This window comes from Setaria viridis, chromosome 5 (assembly GCF_005286985.2).
Source record: "Setaria viridis chromosome 5, Setaria_viridis_v4.0, whole genome shotgun sequence".
NCBI lineage: Eukaryota > Viridiplantae > Streptophyta > Magnoliopsida > Poales > Poaceae > Setaria > Setaria viridis.
The window spans coordinates 3,527,353-3,547,537 of record NC_048267.2 but is presented as its reverse complement, the minus strand read 5'-3'; the positions used below and the strand labels follow the sequence as shown (position 1 = coordinate 3,547,537).

Genomic DNA, 20,185 nt, shown 5'->3' with positions numbered 1-20,185 from the left:
ATGGAGGAGAGAACTTGCACGGGCACCTGCTTGCCTGCTCCAGCGCCGGGGGAGGTCGCGAGCAGCAACAGCTGGCCGATGGCCATCACGGGCGCGGCGGCGGCGGCGAGTGCCCGGAGCACTCTGTATCCTTTCCCTTTTGCGCTTCCTGAATATGGGCCGCATCGATTCTATGGGCCAACGCAAGAATTGGACGGCTTCCGTGTTTGTTTCGGCGTGCCGTTGCATGCCCAACGGACGTCATCGGCCGTAGGTACCGTCCCTCTGCTGTCTATCGTTATATGCTAGAGGAACTGGTTCCAGGACCTCCTAACCCTAGCGGAGCGTTCCCCGACTGCCCACTCGCGGCCGCACCTGCGCCGGGGCGCCGCACAAACACAAAACCCTACATCTCGACATCTCGCAGTCCGGTGGCAGCGACAAGCTAGTCTTGCGGGCGTACGTCGGCGGCGTCACGGTTGACGGCGACTCCGGCCTGCGGGGTGGTCGGGGACGCGTCTGACGACTAGCTAGTGATTCATCGAGGGGAAGTTGCGCGATGTAAGCGTCTGTTTACTCATTTGCTCACTGTTATAGTTGCAATTGCTCACGGATCTGTTCCAGTTGAGTTATACTCTACATCCAACCTGAGTTGGTTATGCTTGGATTGTTGCTTGTACGATGTGTTGGCCTAATTAAAATCACATGTACATGTTGTCTACGAGTAATGTTTATCCATCATACTCCCTCACATCTCAGAACCATCAGAGATTTTTGGTTCCGGTTTATATTTTCTAAAATAACCTTTAAGCTAACAACCATGCATATGTTCTGTTTTTTTTTCTATAGGGAAATTCAGACATCACAGATTTTGGATGGGGCTTGTTACGATCTGTAGCTTAACTTTAAGCTAACATCCACCTACATACGTTACAGCTTTTTCCTACAGCAAAATTCCGAATTCTCTTCTTTCTAACCATGTATGAATGTGGCCAGTTAAATAACTTTGTTTAGACTTGCCCACTTCATATTGGTTTGGTTGCTTTCTGTTATGTTTAGATTTTTTTTTTGGTGCTGTGCCCTTTCTGTCAATCTTAGCTGGCTGCTAGGAACTTGCTACCTGTGTTGTCACTTCTTCATTGCCAATTTGCCATACAACACCAAGTTTTGGATAGATTTGAGCCTTTTTACATTTATATGCAACGAATCAGGTCAATCTAGTACTGATTTTGAGCACATGCTTCGCCATTGTGTTATTGTTGATAGTATTATCAATGAACCTAATACCTTAAGGTTGACAAGGTGCTTCATTGTTTTGATTTCCATTTTTTTTTGGGAGGGGGGGGGGGGGTATTATAAGCTTACAGAAGGGTCTTAGTTACTGTACTAAGCATTTGCATTTTTTTTTCTGCTTCAGGACTGCAAAGACCCTGCGGAACAAGGGGGGGACTACTGATTACACAAAAGGTGTGAGCAGGGAGCAGAGAGCCATAAACAGAAGGAACAAACTGGAGTCGTCACTAGTTTCAAGTGGGATTAACTACCCAGAATCTTGTTCTGACAAGAGAGCCTGGAAGCGCATGAAAAAAGAGATGTTCGAATGTGAGTAGTTGATTTGAATTTGCTGGTTCTTTCTTTTGTGGCCCATATTGCTCTAGCAAAGCACTCACTCAGTTGTGGTGTATCATGTTTATTAATCAGATCGAAAGGCTAGATAGGCATTTCGTAAATTTGAGGAGAATCAATGTGCTATTGCTGTGCAACGATTCGGTGAACCTTTTCGTGATAGAGAAGTTTCAAACATTGCTTTTGAGGAGAGGTCATTTGGTGAAATAGTCAAACCTGGTCAAATAACTTATCCAATCAGTACTAATTATGTTGTGGATTTGTCTTCCTTGGTCGTCTCGCTCGCTTTGTTTGATGGTGATTGTGCTACTTACTTTGCAATTTTCCTAAATTGCATTTAATCACCACTTGACATTTAAATCATGATATTGTCCAGGAGATAAGATGTTATTTGCATGCTCGGGCATACCTTTACCTCACGGAAGAACTAGAGAAAGCCTAACAACATTTGTGACATCAGCACATTTGGTTAGACAATTCAACGAGAATAGAAATAAAGATGATAAGTTGAGGGTTGGTGCTGCTAATCATTGTGTTCCTTGATTTTTCTTTGTATATTCAAGCTAACTGTGAACATTCTGAGCTTGTGCTTGTGTACTGCTTTTATTTCTGTAGGTTGCAGTGCGCCTTCCTAATAATAGAACTACCGATGGGTTCTTAGGACTATATGATAAAGACATTGCTATCGTCACATGCTATGGCTTCCTAGGAGTCTGTCCTATAGATCTGGATCTTATGGCAACACCTTCACCTGGTGATAGTGTGCAAGCTGCTGGGCGTGCCTTCAACTCTGGCAGTTTGATGGCCATGCGTGGATCTCTGTATGAGAAACGCCACCTTCAAAACCTGGACCACCTCAACACCTGGGGTTCTGATAGTCAAGATATCTCTAAGGTATACTGTCGATTTATTTATTTATAACTTTGTGGCATGATGGAAAACATGGAACACGTAATTGCCTTATGTTATTGCTGGTCTAAAGGATCACCGTGTGCATTGAAGTAAATCTTTTCCAAACCTACCACTTTGCCTTTTGTTCTAGGCTGTACTTGGAGGGCCACTTCTGGGGTGCGATAATAAAATTCTTGGGATAAACTTAGATATTTGTGACCCTGGTGATGCAAATTTGAGATGCACATTCCTATCAATGGACTTACTTTGCAAACGCTTGAAGCATTTTCAGATAATCAAGTATGTCTTCTACACTTACAGTATTTATGAACTATTTCTTCAGTTAACCTGATTCATATTTGTTCCAAACCCTCTCTCCTAATCCACTTCCTGTTTAAGGTAAGCCATTTTTACTAGCAGCATTGGAGACTTAGGAGTTTTCACATGGTAACCTTTGGTTTGAAAATAATTTGGTTCTTCTTACCCCTCTCTACTGAAACCAGTTCCATTGCCAGATCTTATGATGCTAACTTAGTGCCCCTGCTTAATGTTTTGGTCTAAATTAGGAAGAATTAAACAATTCTTTGTGGCAATATGGACAATGCAACTTGTATTTGTGACATGAATATGCTCAATCCTCTCATCTTTTGTTGAATATTTATGCCTGATTCCAAGTCATTATTTCATACCTTTAATTCTTTCACAAGACAAGATTAGATTCATGTGTTGGTATGATTGGATTTTTTTTCCCTGTGTAGTTCCTGTGTTTTATTTTTGTCATAACAAGTCAACTATGTTTTATTGCAGTCCTAAAAAACTACACTTCCGTGGATATACGTTGCCTAAACATGTATCAAGCGTAGTTCCTTCAGGTGTGAACAATACTGCAAGCCATCTTCTAAAATGTTGCCTATGTATCATTGTGCGCAGAATACTATGTTACCAGTATCACACATATCATCTGAGGACTAATAATGATCTCAATATTGCATCAGGGTTTATGCAAACTATTTGCAGGTTAAAGTCCTGTGGTTATCCCATTCCACCACCTCTTGTGCTCGAATGTAAGTGTTGCTTTTGATATTGCTGTCATCTCCCTTTTGCTTTTTTGTAGTTCACTTCTGATCTTCGTTCTTTAACTAGTCAATGGGCAATTGCTTAATCATTTTGAAGAATGCTTTGGTGAATTACTTCCTTGGAAAGGGTATCCCTATCATCAAACACCCCGTGGCTCTGGGGAGCGTGTCTGGAATCATCTTCCGAAAGAAATTGTGACAGATGTATCCCGTTGTGTTGTCTCACTTGCTTCATTCAATGGTGATTTTTCCAGCTATGTGCTCCTTACTTTTCTGTGCTAGTATTTTATCTTCACTAACTAATGAGTAAACTTATAATGTGTAGGGTATGTGAGATCTTTTGCATGCACAGGCTTGCTTATAAAGTGGCATGGAAGCAAAGCTAAGCACACTGTCATCCTGACTTCAGCCAGTTTGGTTAGAGGTCGTTGTAATGAGGATAGCATTGATAATAGCTTGACGGTCGGTGCTCCTTAGTCCTTATCATTACTTTTGGTCTTTTAAGTTTAATGATGGTTTGCTGAGCTTTCTCATTGCAGATTGAGGTGTTTCTCCCACCGAATCAACGTGCTGGTGGGACATTGGAATTTTATAATTTAGACTATAACATTGCTATTGTCAGTCTCAAGAAGAATTTCAGTGCTATTCGTCCGGACGACATCTTCATTGAAAGTGCACAAAACTCATCTAAAAAGGTTGTAGCTATAGGGCGTGATGCTAAATTTGGTATATTAATGGCCGCAAGTGGTGAAGCGAAGCGTGGAAACAGGGGTTGCAAACTTGATTGCAAAAATGTTCAGGTGTCTACTTGTAAAATCAAGAAGGTACTGTCGTCAATCTCTCTTACTGTTCTTTTATATGGTAACCAGTTTAATCATATTGCATCTACTGAACTTATCAGGAATTACAAGTTTTCCAGTAACCTTGGGCCTTTTTCCTTTTTTTAAAAAAAAACTAGGCTGGGATTGGAGGCCCGCTTATTAATCTTAATGGGAGTTTTGTTGGCATGAACTTCTACGATGGAAGCGGTGTAACTCCTTTCTTACCAAGGCACAAGATTGTTGAAGTTCTAAGTGGAGTGAATTCTTTACCATCAGAATGGTATTATTTTCATCTCAATGCTAACTGGTAGGCATGGCACTTATTTTATGAACGTTGACTGAAAAAAAATTATGTTTGATGACAGTGGATATAACCATCCTATACCTGTCAATGTTGGTGGTGGGACAAAGAATGGGATACAGAAAAACAGGTATTTCTTTCTGTTTCGCATTGCCACTTGTTTCTGTCTGCTTAGACTGTTTTATTCAGCAGCCAACTTACATTGGGACAAAAACATATTGGATGACAGGTGGCCAGTGCCTGAGCCATATTGGTATCATGGCTCACTTGATGTGAACATTCGTGATCATCTAGGCGGCAAGCATATTGGGCGGCGTCTTCAGTAGACATCACACTGCTGGAGTATCTAATTGACCTTGTTCTGCTCATCTAGCTAGTATCTAACAAACTTTTGGTGCTGTTGCCGTGCTGTTTATATCTTACTAGTATTTGACAGACCTGTCTAGGATATATATGCAAGGTAGACTTGTGTTATTGTTGGGTTATTTATATATGTGACTTCGACTCTTGTAACTTACAAGTTGGTTCAAGGCTCTCATGGACCTTGTTATGCTCATCTAGCTAGTATCCAACAGACCTTTTGGTGCTGTCGCTGTGCTTTTTATCATACCAAGACTGTTGTAACTTACAAGTTGGCTCGAGAGGCGATTACGTCACGAGCACTGTGCCGTTGGTGCTAATCAGCTAGTTCCTGCTATGGCAATCTCGTGTGCTTTCCAAGAAAGTGGCTAGATGCTGGCAGCAAGGTTAGCAATTCTTCGTTCGAATCCTTGTATTCAGATTGCATACTGAGGCAAAAGGATACCCTAGCGCGTGCACCTCGACGACTTCCTCGTGGGCGTCACCCCAGCCATCTTGTGGATTTGTTTATGGTTCTTGGGAACTGATAAGCTGGGCTGTGTGAGTGCGTGGATAAGAGGAAGGCGTTGCTAGTCTTATTTTCTTATTATTATTATGAACCAACCAGTTAGAGCCGGGACGGAGTCCGATCCAATTGAAATGCACGATGTAATAATCATTGATATGGTTAGCTTGATTTTTCAAACTCATCGACACGTAATTCTTTCATCCATGAGATGGGGTGAATGTGTCAGTATGCATACGTAATGAGTCTGTTTTTTTTGAGGAAACGTGATGAGCCTGTCTAGTGAGAACTCGCCTGCTCGGCTGTGCTCGTCCCTAGAGCCCCTCGATGCAGGGAATTACAGCCTATGGTGAGAGAAGGTCGAGATAGTGCTTGCGCTGTTCGTTATTGATCTAGCACTGACTGCTCCTTGTCCCATAGAACCTAAGGACCCCGTGAGGGCCGAGAATGAGAGCGAAGATGCTTTCAATGCTAGGGTGCGTGATCATGCACCAATCAGAATGTTGTACGATCTTGATCGTGCGAAGTGGGACTCGTCGAACAGAAAGTGCATGATGGTGATCAAGAACTCCATTTTGGAGGCAATAAGGGGAGCAATCCTAGAGTGTGACACCGTCAGGGAGTACCTGACAAAGGTGGAGAGTCAGTTTACTAGCTCTTCAAAGGCATATGCAAGCACTCTTATCATAAAGCTTATTACTATGAAGTACACTGGCGGTGGAATAAGGGATCATATATTGAGGATGAGCAATATGGCTTCCAAGCTTAAGTCTGGGACATGGAGCTCCCTGAAGCGTTTATAGTCCATCTGATCCTCATTACCCAAAGAATTTGAGACTTTTGCCGTGAATTACAACACACAGTTAGAAAAGTGGGTATTGAGAAGATGATTGCCATATGTGTGCAAGAAGAAGATAGGCTTAAGGGCTCATCTGGTGATACTATCAATTACCTAAGCCAAAACAAGAAGAGTAATTATCAGAACAATTCTAAGACACAATGGAAACCTCAGTGGAACGCCTCTTCAAGGAGCCAAGACAGTAGGCTATAGATGGGTCTACAAAATAAAATGTGACTCCAAAGGGAATGTCGAAAGATATAAAGCACGACTTGTAGCAAAGGCTTCAAACAAAGAGAAGGAATAGACTATAATGAGATATTTTCTCCAGTCTCATGTAAGGATTCTTTTATAATCATAATGGCTTTAGTGGCACACTATGATTTAGAGTTACATCAGATGGATGTAAAGATGACTTTTCTCAATGGAGACCTGGAAGATTATGTTTACATGGCACAACCCAAAGGTTTTGTCATGGAAGGAAAATAACATATGGGATGTCGTTTGAAGAAATCCATTTATAGATTAAAACAAGCCTGCAGGCAGTGGTACTTGAAGTTTGATGAGACAATAAAAAAAATTGGGTTCAGTGAGAATAAGGAGGATAATTGCGTTTATGCAAAGTTTAAGAGTGGAAAATTCATTTTCCTTATCCTATATGTAGATGAAATCCTACTTGCTAGTAGTGATGTTAGTCTACTATTGGAGATGAAGAAGTTCTTCTCCTCAAACTTTGATATGAAAGATCTTGATAAAACTTCATTCATTTTAGGAATTGAAATTCACCGAGATCAAAGAAAGGGTGTTGGGATTATCGCAAAAGGCATACTTAGAGAAGATTCTGAAGAAGTATAATATGCATGCGAGTAGACCTACGCTGAAACGTCCCCACATAAGTAGAGACTAAATGTGATCCAAATTATCAGTCCCAGGAGGCTGATAACACATTTATTCAACAGATAGTTCAGAAACCGTACAACTCCCGAAGGAGCGGGCGGGCAAGCCACACCCAGAGCAAGACTAAAGCGATAACAACACAAATCCAAGTTGCAGTCCAGTCGGACTCCGGGCTGCAATCGGAGCTAAGCGTCAGCGGAAGCATCTTGCAAAAGGGCCAACACCACAGGCAGCGTTGGGTGCAGACGCAACCTCCTACTCGAAGTCCTCGGCGACGAAGTCCGGATCCTCCTCTGAAGTAACAACACAGGGGTGAGTACAAAAGTACTCAGCAAGTCCAACCCCATCCACGGAGGGGGATACAACAGAGTATGCACAAGAATAATCAAGGAATAAGCTATGGTTTATTTGCAGCAAAGCTAGATTTTAAACACATGCAGGGTTCCATTTCAAAGAAGTTTCACAAAAACATTTTAGTAAACAATATATCAAATGGGGTTGATCCTACACAAAGGATCCAAGTTTTATCGCTACCGGACTCCCCGTCCGCCATAGCGCACGGCACACCTGCCGGACACTTCCAAAACTCCACGCACCCACACACGCAGTAGAAAACCAGTCATCCCCAAAAGCTAGTTGTGTGACCGAGCCGTAACTCGTCCAATGCCGTGGACACGGCTACCCGGATAGGTTTTAACTCTGCAGAGGTTGTACACTTTTCCCACAAGTAGGGTACCGTATCGCGAACACCTTAGTGTCGGTACGGATCCTAACAAAGCCATTACCCACCTTAGCCAACACTGACTAGTCAACGCGGGAGCGCTCAAGGGGTTAGCAACCCATCCACGGGGCCGTAACCGGGACCTAAGCCACCAAGAGCTTAGTCCTTTTCCAAGGCCTCCCGTTGCTCACCAGCACACCTGAAGCCTAGCAGTTTAGCTAGTGGGATTTATGCTAAGCCGTTGCCCATACAACGGTCGAGTGGTTGTACGATGAGGGAATTAGGCAGGATGACACATCAACTCGGTCCTTAGTCATGACAAGATGGATATCTCCACACTGCTCAACCACTGAGGTACGAGCCTGACAATCCGGAGTTCCACACAAGAAACACCCATCCATCTCATCCACCACCTCATTTAACACCCGAAAACCCAACTCCTCAGTTAAACATACTCACACATTAATTTCCGAGTAAACAGGTGTAGCCAAGTATGAATTTGGATAATGAGTTCCTAAGCATTCTAGCAGTATTTACCATCTAAACAGAGCAACTCATATTTAGAGATAAATATGGGACAACAAGGAATAGTCATAACAATCAAGGGGTGGCTAACCAACCATGTCTTGCGGTAAAACAATATGCAGTTTATAAAACAGGCCAATAGGTTGTGTCTGAAAAACTGGGTATTAAAATATGCATCAAAGGGTGAGATTGGACTTGCCATTCTCAAAGCCTTCTGGGAGCTCCTGCTCGCGGTACTGGTCCTCGGGCTCGGGCTCGCGGTCGAACTCCTCCTCGCGCTCCTCCTCGGGTACTCCGCGATCTACGGCACACACAAACGAGCACACAATAAATAAAAGGAAAAAGGGTTTTACCCGAAGAGCTCCGAACAGGAAACATGAACGGAAAGTAGGTAGGAAGGGTATTTTCGTGGGATTTTGATATGCCTTGGCGGAAATATATGAGAGGAGGCCGTGGTCGAGTTTGGGGTTAATCGGAGGAGGTTTGGCGCATGAAATGACGGGTTAAAGGAGTATTAGGGACTTTAAAAATGGGGTTTAGGACTGAACCGCGAGAGTAAGGGCCTATCTGTAAATATCTTTGGAATGGTGGAAGGGCCTATTCGCGAATAAGGGAAACTAGTGGGCTGGATCGCGAGGAGAGGGATTTACCCCTTCTTCTTCTTGGAGACAACCAGAAACTTGAGAAGAGCAATGGCCGTTGGCGTTCTGGTGGTGGGAGTGAGGAGGGCAAGGTGCTCGTGGTGAGGGTGTGGAGGTGGGGGCTCGGCTCTCCCCTTTTATAGGCGGCGCGCGGGCGGGCGAGGGCCGGGGTGATGATGGCGGCCGGACTTTTGACCGGTGGCGTGCCGGAGTGGTGGAGCTCGTGGATGGCGTGACGGCGTGGTCGTCGAGGCCACAGGGGCGGCGACCGGTGACCGGCGACACGACGCGACGCACCGAGCCAAGCGCTAAACGCCAAGGCGCGAGCGGGCGCGGTACGGGCGACGTGACGCGGTGCGGGCGCGGCGCGGCACGGGCTCGGCGCGGCGGGGCGCGGCGGCGGCGCGGCGGCGCGGCGTGGGTGCGGCGGCGCGGCGGGGGCGCGGGGCGGGGCGGCGCGGCGCGGGCGGCGCGCGGGCGCGGGCGCGGCGGGCGCGGGCGGCGGCGGGCGCGGGCGCGGCGCGGGGCGGGGCGGCGCGGCGCGGGCGGCGCGCGGGCGCGGGCGGCGGCGGGCACGGGCACGGCGCGGGGCGGGCGGCGGCAGCGCGCGGGCGCGGGCGCGCGTGGCGCGCGGCCCGGCGCGCGCGTGCGCGGCCCGGCGCCTCGGCGCCCGTGCTAGGCAGGGGAGGGGGGCCGGTGCAAGTGGGTGGGGTGCCAGGAAGTAAAAGAAGAGAGAGAAGAAAGGAAAAAGAAAGGGGAGGAAGAAGGAGAAGGAAAAAGGAGAAGGAAAAGAAGGAGGAAGAAAAAGAAAAAAAAGAAGAGAAAGAGAGGGAAGGGAGGGGAAAAAGATGGCGAAATTTTCGGGATTCGTCTGCGCGCGGTGACGGATTGACGGGCACGCGGCGAAAATTACGGGGAGTGGAAAATGGGGAATTGACGGGTCGGGGCCATGACGGCGGGTCCGACGGATGTGAAAGGATTTGACGGAGCTCGGCGGTCGGAAAAATTTTGGAAAGTGTTTTTAACGGGTGATTTAACCGGGTGTATTTTACGGGCGTTACATACGCCTGCTCCTATAGTCAAGGGTGATATTGTTGGAATACGAGGTAGGCTACACTAGCGCAAATCAAAATTTTTCTACCGCGTAAACCAGGAAAACTGCCGTATAAGGATCACAGGATTACCACTCGACGCACTGATGCGGAAGATGTAGATTCGCGTCGATGCAGCGAAATCGATCAGCATAGTCGAATACGTAGTCGATCACGTCGACGTCCAACAACTCCTCAGCAGCTCGTCCACGTGTAGCAAGATCGCCCTCATGTCGCGGCTCGTCGTCGGCTCGTCGTGGCTCGTCGGCGGTTCATCCAAGTACTACAAGCACAACACCTCCAAGGTATCCACACGTGCAGGGAGGAAGCTTCGCAAGCTGGACTGCTAGGTCCGCGAGTTGCAACAGGCGAGGGCGTGGGAGGCGCGGCAGATGTGTTTCACCAAAAAGGTGTAAACCCTAGGCCCATTTATAGAGGTTCCTAATGGGCCTCTGGGTCGAGGCCCATTAGTAGTACTTCTAAACCTAATCCAACTCGGATCACATCCGAATTGGGCTTCCAGCCCCTTAAGTGTGTGACCCTATGGGTTCGGATACGTATAGACATGGCCCAAATACTCCTACTCGGTCCAATAGTCGGTAGCGGCCTCTAGCAAGACGTGCCAACTCCTATACACACACGAAGATCATATTAGACGAACCATCACAACATTATATACATGCTATTCCCTTTGCCTCACGATATTTGGTCTAGCTTCAAGCCGACTGTTCTTTCTCGATCCTGTGATTCGGAATCCCTTTGTAGGTTAACTCTTAACCGTACGTAGCATGGCCATGCATTTTCGAATCCAATCACTCGAGGGGCTCGGAGATACCACTCTCAATAAAAGAGGGGCAAATCCCATCTTGATTGACCATGTCTCACAGCATGCTTCTTGACAAACCCGAAAGCTACCTTTTTAACTACCCTATCACTGTGTAGCGTTTGATAGCCCTTAAGTAAGTCGATCCACATCTTGAGTACATGCGATAATCTCAGGTATAAGGACAAAGCGTACATGTTGTGTAAAGAGAGAACTACTTCTCGTGTTGGGTCAATCCTAGCACATGTCTCCACATGTGCCCACATTATTAGTTTAACATCTCCATGTCCATGACTTGTGAAATATAGTCATCAACTAATACATGTGCTAGTCTAATATTCATGTGTGTCCTCACATGAACTCTGACTAGGGACAACTTTAGAATAACCATACAAGTAAAGAGTTTCACATACAATTCACATAATTGCAAATCAATTCAAGTAGCCTTAAATGGATATTCAAGGAACACAATATAAATCATGGATACAAATGGAATATCATCATATCTATGATTGCCTCTAGTGCATACCAGATATATTTGGAAGATTTCAGAGTCCCAGGAACTAGTATGAGATCGATCAAATGAAAGCGGTTCCATATGCTTTAGCTATCGAAAGCTTGATGTATGCTCAAGTGTGTACATGCCCTGACTTAACTTTTGTTACTGGGATACTTGGCAGATATCAAGATAATCTAGGAATAGATCACTGGAAAATGGTAAAGAAGGCATTGCATTATAACAAGGCACGAAAGGCCTCATGCTAACATACAGAAGAACTGATTCCCTTGAAATAGAAGGGTACTCAAATTTAGACTTTGCGGGAGATGTAGATGATAGAAAATCCACGTCAGGTTATGTATTCACTCTCGTAGGTGGAGCTATATCATGGAAAAGTTCCAAACAAACCGTCACTACATCGTCCATCATGTTTGCCTAGTTTGTAGCATGCTAAAAGGCCACGGGGCAGGAAAAATAGTTAAAGAAGTTTGTACCTGAGTTGAGAGTGGTAGACAACATTCAAAGACCACTCAAAATGTACTACGACAATGAACCAGCAGTATTCTATGCTCACAACAATAAGTCAAGTGGTGCTGCCAAACACATTGACATAAAGTTTTATGTTGTGAAAGAGAAAATCTAGGATCATACCATAAGTCTTGAGCATATAAGAACAAAAGAAATGCTCGCAGATCAGCTTACGAAAGGCTTACCGCCCAATGTGTTCACAGAACACTTAGCCAGCATGAATTTACGGAAAAGCCTATGATCCCTGGATACTAAGGGCCTAGAACAAGAATCTATTTCAAAATAGAAAGGTGTGTTGTAGCTGTTGAATCTGATAGTACGTAGCTAGCTATTATGACAAGACATGCTCTATACACTGATATGTGATGAAATGGTGCCAAGTTAAGTTTAAGACTAAGTTTTAGTATGAGGTGAGATCTAGAGGGAGAATGTTAGTTTGATCTCCACTAGACCTGGCCCAACAGCCAAGTCCGACCCTAATCGGGGGCGCACAACCAACTCATGGTTCGTGGGCCTCTTGACATATAGAGAGTTCCCATCAATTTCACAAGGTGACCTGTACATGAAAGAGCTGACCCAAAATACAAAAGTGTGCCCAGATCCTGTACATGAAAGAGCTGACCTTCTATAGTTATATCTGAATCTGTAAGTGATGGAAGCACTGACGAATGCTTAATGCTCTCATGATTATGCATCACATCATGTCGTATTGTATTTTCTAGGATCAATAATGATGCATTCCTTTTGGGAAATAGACTACACTAATACATGAAAAAGGTCATGCATTTCATACCTTCCCTTGGTGAAACCATAGAATGGTGATTCCTAGAAGAAGTATTTCCCAAGCAAGTTGTCAAAATATTTGCGACCAACATCTTCAGGCTGCAACCTTTCATGATGTTGAAGAAATCCTTGTGCCATCCACAAGCGGATTAATTGTTCTTTATCAAATATGTATCCATTGGGAAACAAGGAGCAGTATGCAAAATAGTTTCTCAAATGCGGCGGGAGATGATCATAGCTGAGCTTGATGACTGGCAGAATCTCATTCATGAAATCATCATTATTCAACACGTCACTGTGTAAGACCTCCAATAACTTCTCTCCATTAGGTTTACACTGAATCAGATCCCCAACTACCTTGGCTGCAAGCGGAAGGCCCTTGCACCTCTTGACAATCTCCTCACCTATTGATGCCAATTCAGAACACATTTCGATGTCCCAGCTAGAAAATACATTGCTCTTGCAAATCGACCAACAGTCAGCATCAGATAGACAGTGCAACCTCAACTGAGATCTATGATCACACCCCATGGTCATGCCCACCTCTGTGTTGCTGCTAGTAACCATCACCTTGCTTCCTCACCTAGCAAATCGAAGAGGCCCCTCGAGCAGATCGCGTATAGCTTTTTCAATGCTCCACAGCTCATCAAGCACAATCAAGAACCTCTTCTCCTTCAGAAGATCCACGAGCAGGCCCTGCAGCAAGCTAAGTTCAGTGATGTCATGAGTATCCCCTCCACACGCTTGCACCATCGTCTTCGTCATGCTCATTAAATCAACACCTTGCCATGAGTAAATCCATATGGGGGAACCGAAGAAATCGTTGACCCTTTGGTTGTTGCACGCGTGTTATATGATAGCAGTCTTGCCCACGCCGGCCATGTCGACGATGGACACTACCGAGAACATGTGACAATCGCAATCCATAGAAAAGAGAAGCTCAAAAAGGCGGTGGAGGTCTCCCTCCCGACCGTAGAGCTTGTTGGAGCTGAGGGACGAGGTCGACGGGCGCGCGGAGGGGCGCGCTCGGATCTCCCCATCTTCCAGGGCCAGACGGAGTGCCTCGCGGTTGGAGGCGATTTCTTGGTACTTCTCACATATCTTCTTGACCTTGAGGTCGAGAGAGCTGAGCGGCGAGTGCAATAGCAGGGCGCTGACCTCGCGAACCCTGGCGCGTTTCTTGGCCGGCTCTTCTCCTTCGTCGTCGCCAAGGTCCTCGATGAGGGAGGCGCAAAGAGCCTCGAACTGCACCTTCTCAAGGATGTCCTCGAGGACGCACTCAACGCCACAGAGCTCGCAGAGCTAGAGCTCAGTAGACTCGCTGGCGGGACAATCAGCTGCGAGGTGCTCCGCGTCCTGGAGCACGGCGTGCACACGCTGTAGCTTGGCTTCGAGGTGGCGGAGCTGGTCATCATCGACGCCGGCGCACGGCTCGGAGGCGGACCGAGGGGTGCGAGGGTGGACTTGGCGATTCGCTTGGCGGCAAAGAAGAAGGACTCGAGGGAGGACTTGAGGCTGGCGACAAAGACGCGCTTCTCTTAGCTGCCCATCGCTCCTCCTGGAACGAAGAGCGAGCGAAAGCGAAGTAGCTGGGCTGCGGTGGAGGCGTGGAGCAGCATAGGTGTCGATGTTTGTGAGCTGGAGACAAAGAGGCAGCGTCCGCCTACGATTTTGGTTTGGAAGACTGAACACTGAAGCGTAGACTTGACTTGAGAGAGTGCGTTGGAGGGAGGTTGAATTAGGATTTTTATTAAGGCCTTGTTTGGATACAGTGTGTTAAAGTTTAACAGGGTGTTCAACTTTAACACCTTCAAATGAAGTGTTAAAGTTTAACACATGTGAGGTGTTTGGATGGTCTGTTAAACTTTAACACCAAAGGTTGGAATTGACACCATTGCCCCTCAACTACTCCTCTTAATGGCAGCCTAATACCCTGTGCTGTTTTGTTTGGCGCCAAGGTCTGGCTCTCATTTCTGGCGCCAAGTACTAGCGCTGCATGCATTCGTAGCCTTCTATGCTCATAGGTATTTCACCTTTTTTTCTCATTTGGCCAAATCAAAGAAGTGAAGGAGAAATACATTCAAATTATTTGTATTGTCCAATAAACACGATACAACACAAAAGAGTGCACAAAGATTGTCAATGTCATTACAACACAACCAAACAAATAATCTAAAATTTATTGTACCAACCATTAGCTAATTGATCACGAAATGCATTCATATTACAGTCTTTGTCCCCTGCTTGGGTATTCGTCGCATGTCCTTCAGAGTTTGATACTTCAGCCATGGGAACAAAATTTTCATCTCGATCGCACATACCAAAGGTCCTATCGGCCATATCATTCTCTCGAATGAAATTATGAATTACCGTGCATGCTACTATTATTTTGCTTTGTTTGTGCATTGGAAACTTGGTATACCCAACAAAATCCTCCACTTCATCTTCAATACTCCAAAGGACCTCTCGATAACATTTCTAAGGGATGAATGTGCGTAATTAAATGTCTCTTTCATACCTCTTGGCATTGGGCCACTTCGAAACTCTGAGAGATGATACTTCGTACCCTTGTAGGGTGCGAGGTAACCAGGATGGTTAGGATATCCTGAGTCAACTAGGTAAAATTTATCTACAAATAAAGACAATTTCATGATGTTAACGAAGTTGGCACCATACTTGTATAAATGAAGACAATAGAAGTATAGAAAGAGATCTACCTACAGGAGGATGCGGAAACCTGTCACCATATTTGGTTAGGGCATCACTGAAGACTCTCATATCATGAATGGATCTAGACCATCCACTGACTATAAATGTGAACCTCATATCAAAGTCACAAATAGCCAGCACATTCTGTGCGGGATATCTATGTCTCTCGGTGTGCTGAACCACCTTATCATTTGGCACCACAACTGGTACATGCGTCCCATCTATAGCTCCTATACAATTGTTGAAGTATGGAGCAAATTGAGGGTTTTTCAATCTTTGGTGCACGGTCTTGAATTCTGGATCCTTTGGCTTAATAATATCTATTGCTAGCTTAAGAACACTACACAAAACACTATCGAATGTACGGCTTATTATTTCTAAGGACCTGACAAACCGGTCCTCAACTTGTCTAAGTGATTGGGGTGCACCAATTATCCAAAGGAATATTCCTAAAGCCTCCATAGTTGACATTCCTCTAGTTGCTCTCAAACCATAGGTCTCTCTACTATTGCACATTGTTCAAACAATCACAACTATTATTCTAGCTGCATGCAAATGTAATGAATGCCCCTCACCTTTGTGTTGTCTTTCCATCACCATTCTAGGATGGATACATTACCATCTGCCTTCCTTCCAAGTCCACTCTGCTTTTAAAGTTCTTTCCAGAATCCATACACAATTTTCAGTTGATTAATTATGTTTCTAAGCTGCATCTTGTCATGTTTCAAACCAGTGACCATGGAGTATTTGTCAACAATTATCTTGTAACCTCTTCCAGACATGGTGCCTTTGTGGCAGTTGCTTGCTCTAATTTGCTCAACCCATAAATCACACAACAGATGGGTATTTGGTTCTATCCATTGTGCCTTGACAGTTTTTATCTAGTGCATAACAGAAACATAGAAACCCATCACACACTGAACCATTTCATATTGGAAGCATGACAAACTGAATCAAACCTTTTCAAGCATGACAAACTGAACCTATTCATATTGGACCAACAAACTGAACCAAATCATTTCAAGCATGACATTTCAAGCACGACAAATCATAATTGTAACCATCAAATTCTAACCAATTCCTAGTTGTAACCATCACAAACTAAGCAGGCATAGGGACAACCATGAAGAAGAAGATGAGTTCAAGAAAAAACCTTAGAGCCTGGGAATACAACTTCCACATTCTGTGCACCACCGTTTTCTTCATCAACATCAACCCAATCCTCTCCATCAAAAGGTGCTCCATCATCTGCAATGGATGTTCCTCCACGAGCACTGGCACCTCTTCTGCGGCCACAGGGACATCCTACGCTACTGGTAGCACCCTCGGGCAACAAACCAACGAAGAGAGACCTCGTTGCACGCCCTCTGCTGCCGCCGCCACCTCCTCTGCTGCCGCCAGCGCTTCTGCTGCCGCCGCCGACTGTGGCGGAACCACCTCGGATTAGCTTGATTAAAACATGGTTAAGTCGCCTAACACGCGACACTCATGCCTTAGTCAAGTTAACGCGAGGTGCCGTCGGATTTCATCCGATTTAACCACTTTAACAGGACCGAGTTAGCAAACTCACACGAAGGTGAGCGGTTCCAGAGAATACAACAAGTCCACTGAATTAAACAAATTTGACCATTTAGTTCAACAACAAAATGAAAAATCAGAGTTTTACAAGGCTCAAAAGCGGCAGAAAGATAAAATAGCGGAAGCTAGCGCTGGGGTCGGACGTCCTTGGTGAGGCCAGCCAAGACATCAGTGATCTCTTTCCTCGCCGTTCGAGGAGGGATCCCATTCGACCGTCCAACCTGGAGGGAGTTGGGGCGGCCAAGTGCCAACAGGAGCAGACTCAAGAGCTGCGACTTCACCTGAAAAGAAAGCCACAAACAAGGCTGAACTACTAAGCTCAACAAGACTTAACCGACCGGGAGTAAAACTACTCCGCCACTCCTAGACATGCGAGGCTCTTTGGCTGAGGGGTTTGTTTGCCAAAAGCACTAAGTAGATCCTTATTTTCAAAGTTTTAGCTCAGATTCTAGGTTCATTAACCGGTCTAAGTTGGCAACTTACTCTAAGCAACAAAGATCGAACCAAAAGGGTATATAAACATCATCAAGACCATGTCATCATCATATTCCTTTATTACTCAGTGCAGCATAGCGATTAAGCAGTCTCAAACTGTGAGAGGCAGACGAATCGATTCGAGTTCTTTAACCATGCATGGTGAATCTAACCTCACGACATCCGCGCACCACCGAGGTCGCTTCCTGTGTCGGCCTTCCCCATCAATTCCCTAACCCGTGTCGGACCCATTTCCTTTGGTGCAAGGTTCCACAGACCCGGCCTCTGCAGTTCTGTGACCACACTTGCCACCACGTCCGACCGCAGGGGAACTCCGTTCCAAGAACAATGGGGCGACCGCTCACGTCTAGGTTCAATCCGGTACTAGGCTTTCCCATCCCATACTGAGTATGAGGTTAGTACTTTCAAACACTTGATCACGAACACCACCACTATCGGGCCTTAACAGATTCCATAGACAGACGGGCCGATCAGCCGACCACCAAAAGAGTTAACCAAAACCCTGCCCCGTCCATCGTCCTTATAGTTGTAACAGAAGGAGAAACAACCAACTCCTATAACTCGCGAGTGACAGGAAATCACTCGACTTTTACCGCTTCCTATTTAAGCATAGCAACTACTCGGTCCCACAAACTAGTGTTCAGATCAAGGAACTATGCCATGCATCTATGGTTGCAAACAACTCCTATACGTAAATGCACAAACATGATGAAGAAGGCATGTGCAAGTTTGGGAAACTGGGCTTGCCTTCAAGCGAGGATGAAGGGAACTGGTCTTCTGCTGGGGCGGCTTCGGCTCCTGGAAGCGGTAGCTCGGCTACAGCTCCGTCTTCTGGCGCCGGGTACAGCTCGTAGACGCCGTCAGCGAGATGCAACTCTACATGAATGCAAAAGCAGGAGTTAGCACTTTAGACGGTTATTTCAACAGCAACACTTGCAAGTTAAAGCTCGGACACTGGTAGCAAAGCTACAGAAAAGGTGGAGAAGTGTACTTGGGTTGGTGGAGAGCAAGATAAAAGGGACGGATGGGAAGAAACTTATGATCTGACCCTTAGACTAGAGGAATAGTTGTGCTGGGGTCCTCAAACTTAGCGCAGAGAAGTCCCCGATTTTTACACATATACCCTCGGGTCAAGGAAAAGGATACAGCCGAGTCCTCGGGCGAGGCGGAAAAGGGGTCGGCGAAATAGATAGGGTCGGGCGAGACGGAGAAAGGGGTCGGACGAACAGACAGGGTCAAGCGAGGCAGAAAAGGGGTCGGGCGGACAGACAGGGTCGGGCGAGGCGGAAAGGGGTCGGGCGGACCGACAGGGTCGGGCGAGGTGGAAACGGGGTCGGGCGGACAGACAGGGTCGGGCGAGGCGAAAAAGGGGTCAGGCGGACAGACAGGCTCGGGCGAGACGGAAAGGGGTCGGGCGGACAGACAGGGTCGGGCGAGGCGGAAAAGGGGTCGGGCCGACAGACAGGGTCGGGCGAGACGGAAAAGGGTCGGTAACTTACCTTTGGATTATAGGTGAAGCTTCGGGTCGGGAAGGAGCAGACTTGGGCGAAAGGACTGAAGCACTAAGACTTGGGCAGCGGCGATGTCCGGCGGTGCTCCGACGGCGGCGGTGCTTCTTGTGGACAACAAGCAAGCTCTAGCACAGCGCAGAGGAGCAAGCGGCTGGGTGGATGGGGAAAGGTGGGCGTTGAGCGGAGAGGAGAGTTCCTCAGGAACTTAGATGGCAGCGCTTGAGCACGAAACAGAGGAACGGCGGTAAGGCAGCGATGGCGAAGGGAACTCCGGTGGGACTCTGGCATTCCCTTTTATAGCTGCGCGGAAGAGAGAGGGTTGGAGCAGCACGAAGACCGGGAAGAAAAGAGGGAGTGCGCTGCTGTCACACCCGGTTTTAAGGACAAAACCAAGTGCTACCTATATGTATACCAGGATCAAGTTTCATACATATAGTGACATCATAAGTGAATAACAGCAACAGTATCACGTAAAAAGATACAAATAAAGACTTACAAAACCATCAGAGATACACAGCTTAAATACTGGAAACGGAGGCTCCAAACTTCACAGGCAATCGACTGGGGGTTGCGTACGCCTAGAACTCGACATCATCTTCGGAATACTTCACACACCTTCTTCTGAGCAGCAGTAAGTATGGGTGAGTACACTTATGGTTGGTACTCAGCAAGGCCACAAGAAATAACCAGAATAACGATTTGAGTCCATCTTCAAGTTTAATTAATCATGTGAGGGTTCAGGCCGCTCTTGACCGTGAGCACGGCTGATCGATCAGTTTTACACTCTGCAGAGGTGGCACATCTTTACCCACAAGTCGCGTAAAAGTTCAAAGAACTTTGGACCCAACCATGCGATGCTAGCTAGGCATCATACCACACTTCCGAGGTGTGATTGCATAGGATCGCTACGAGGCCTTTACAAAGATTCATTAGTCAGTGGTAACCCGCTAAGGTTTCGGTGTCTGGCGTGCACCACCCATCCCAGGC

General features: G+C 46.2%; 1 protein-coding gene across 1 annotated transcript; it reads left to right on the top strand.

Moving 5' to 3' along the window:
* Positions 1-5,250, top strand: LOC117857951 (uncharacterized). Its single transcript, XM_072293532.1, has 14 exons — positions 1-125; positions 1,397-1,448; positions 1,698-1,902; positions 1,982-2,118; positions 2,221-2,499; positions 2,648-2,796; positions 3,304-3,368; positions 3,492-3,560; positions 3,640-3,813; positions 3,898-4,034; positions 4,112-4,396; positions 4,531-4,673; positions 4,759-4,824; positions 4,924-5,250. Exons 1-14 carry the CDS (start codon positions 1-3, stop codon positions 5,018-5,020), a joined length of 1,983 nt encoding a protein of 660 aa, XP_072149633.1. The 3' UTR covers positions 5,021-5,250.
* The last annotated feature ends 14,935 nt before the right edge of the window (positions 5,251-20,185 follow it).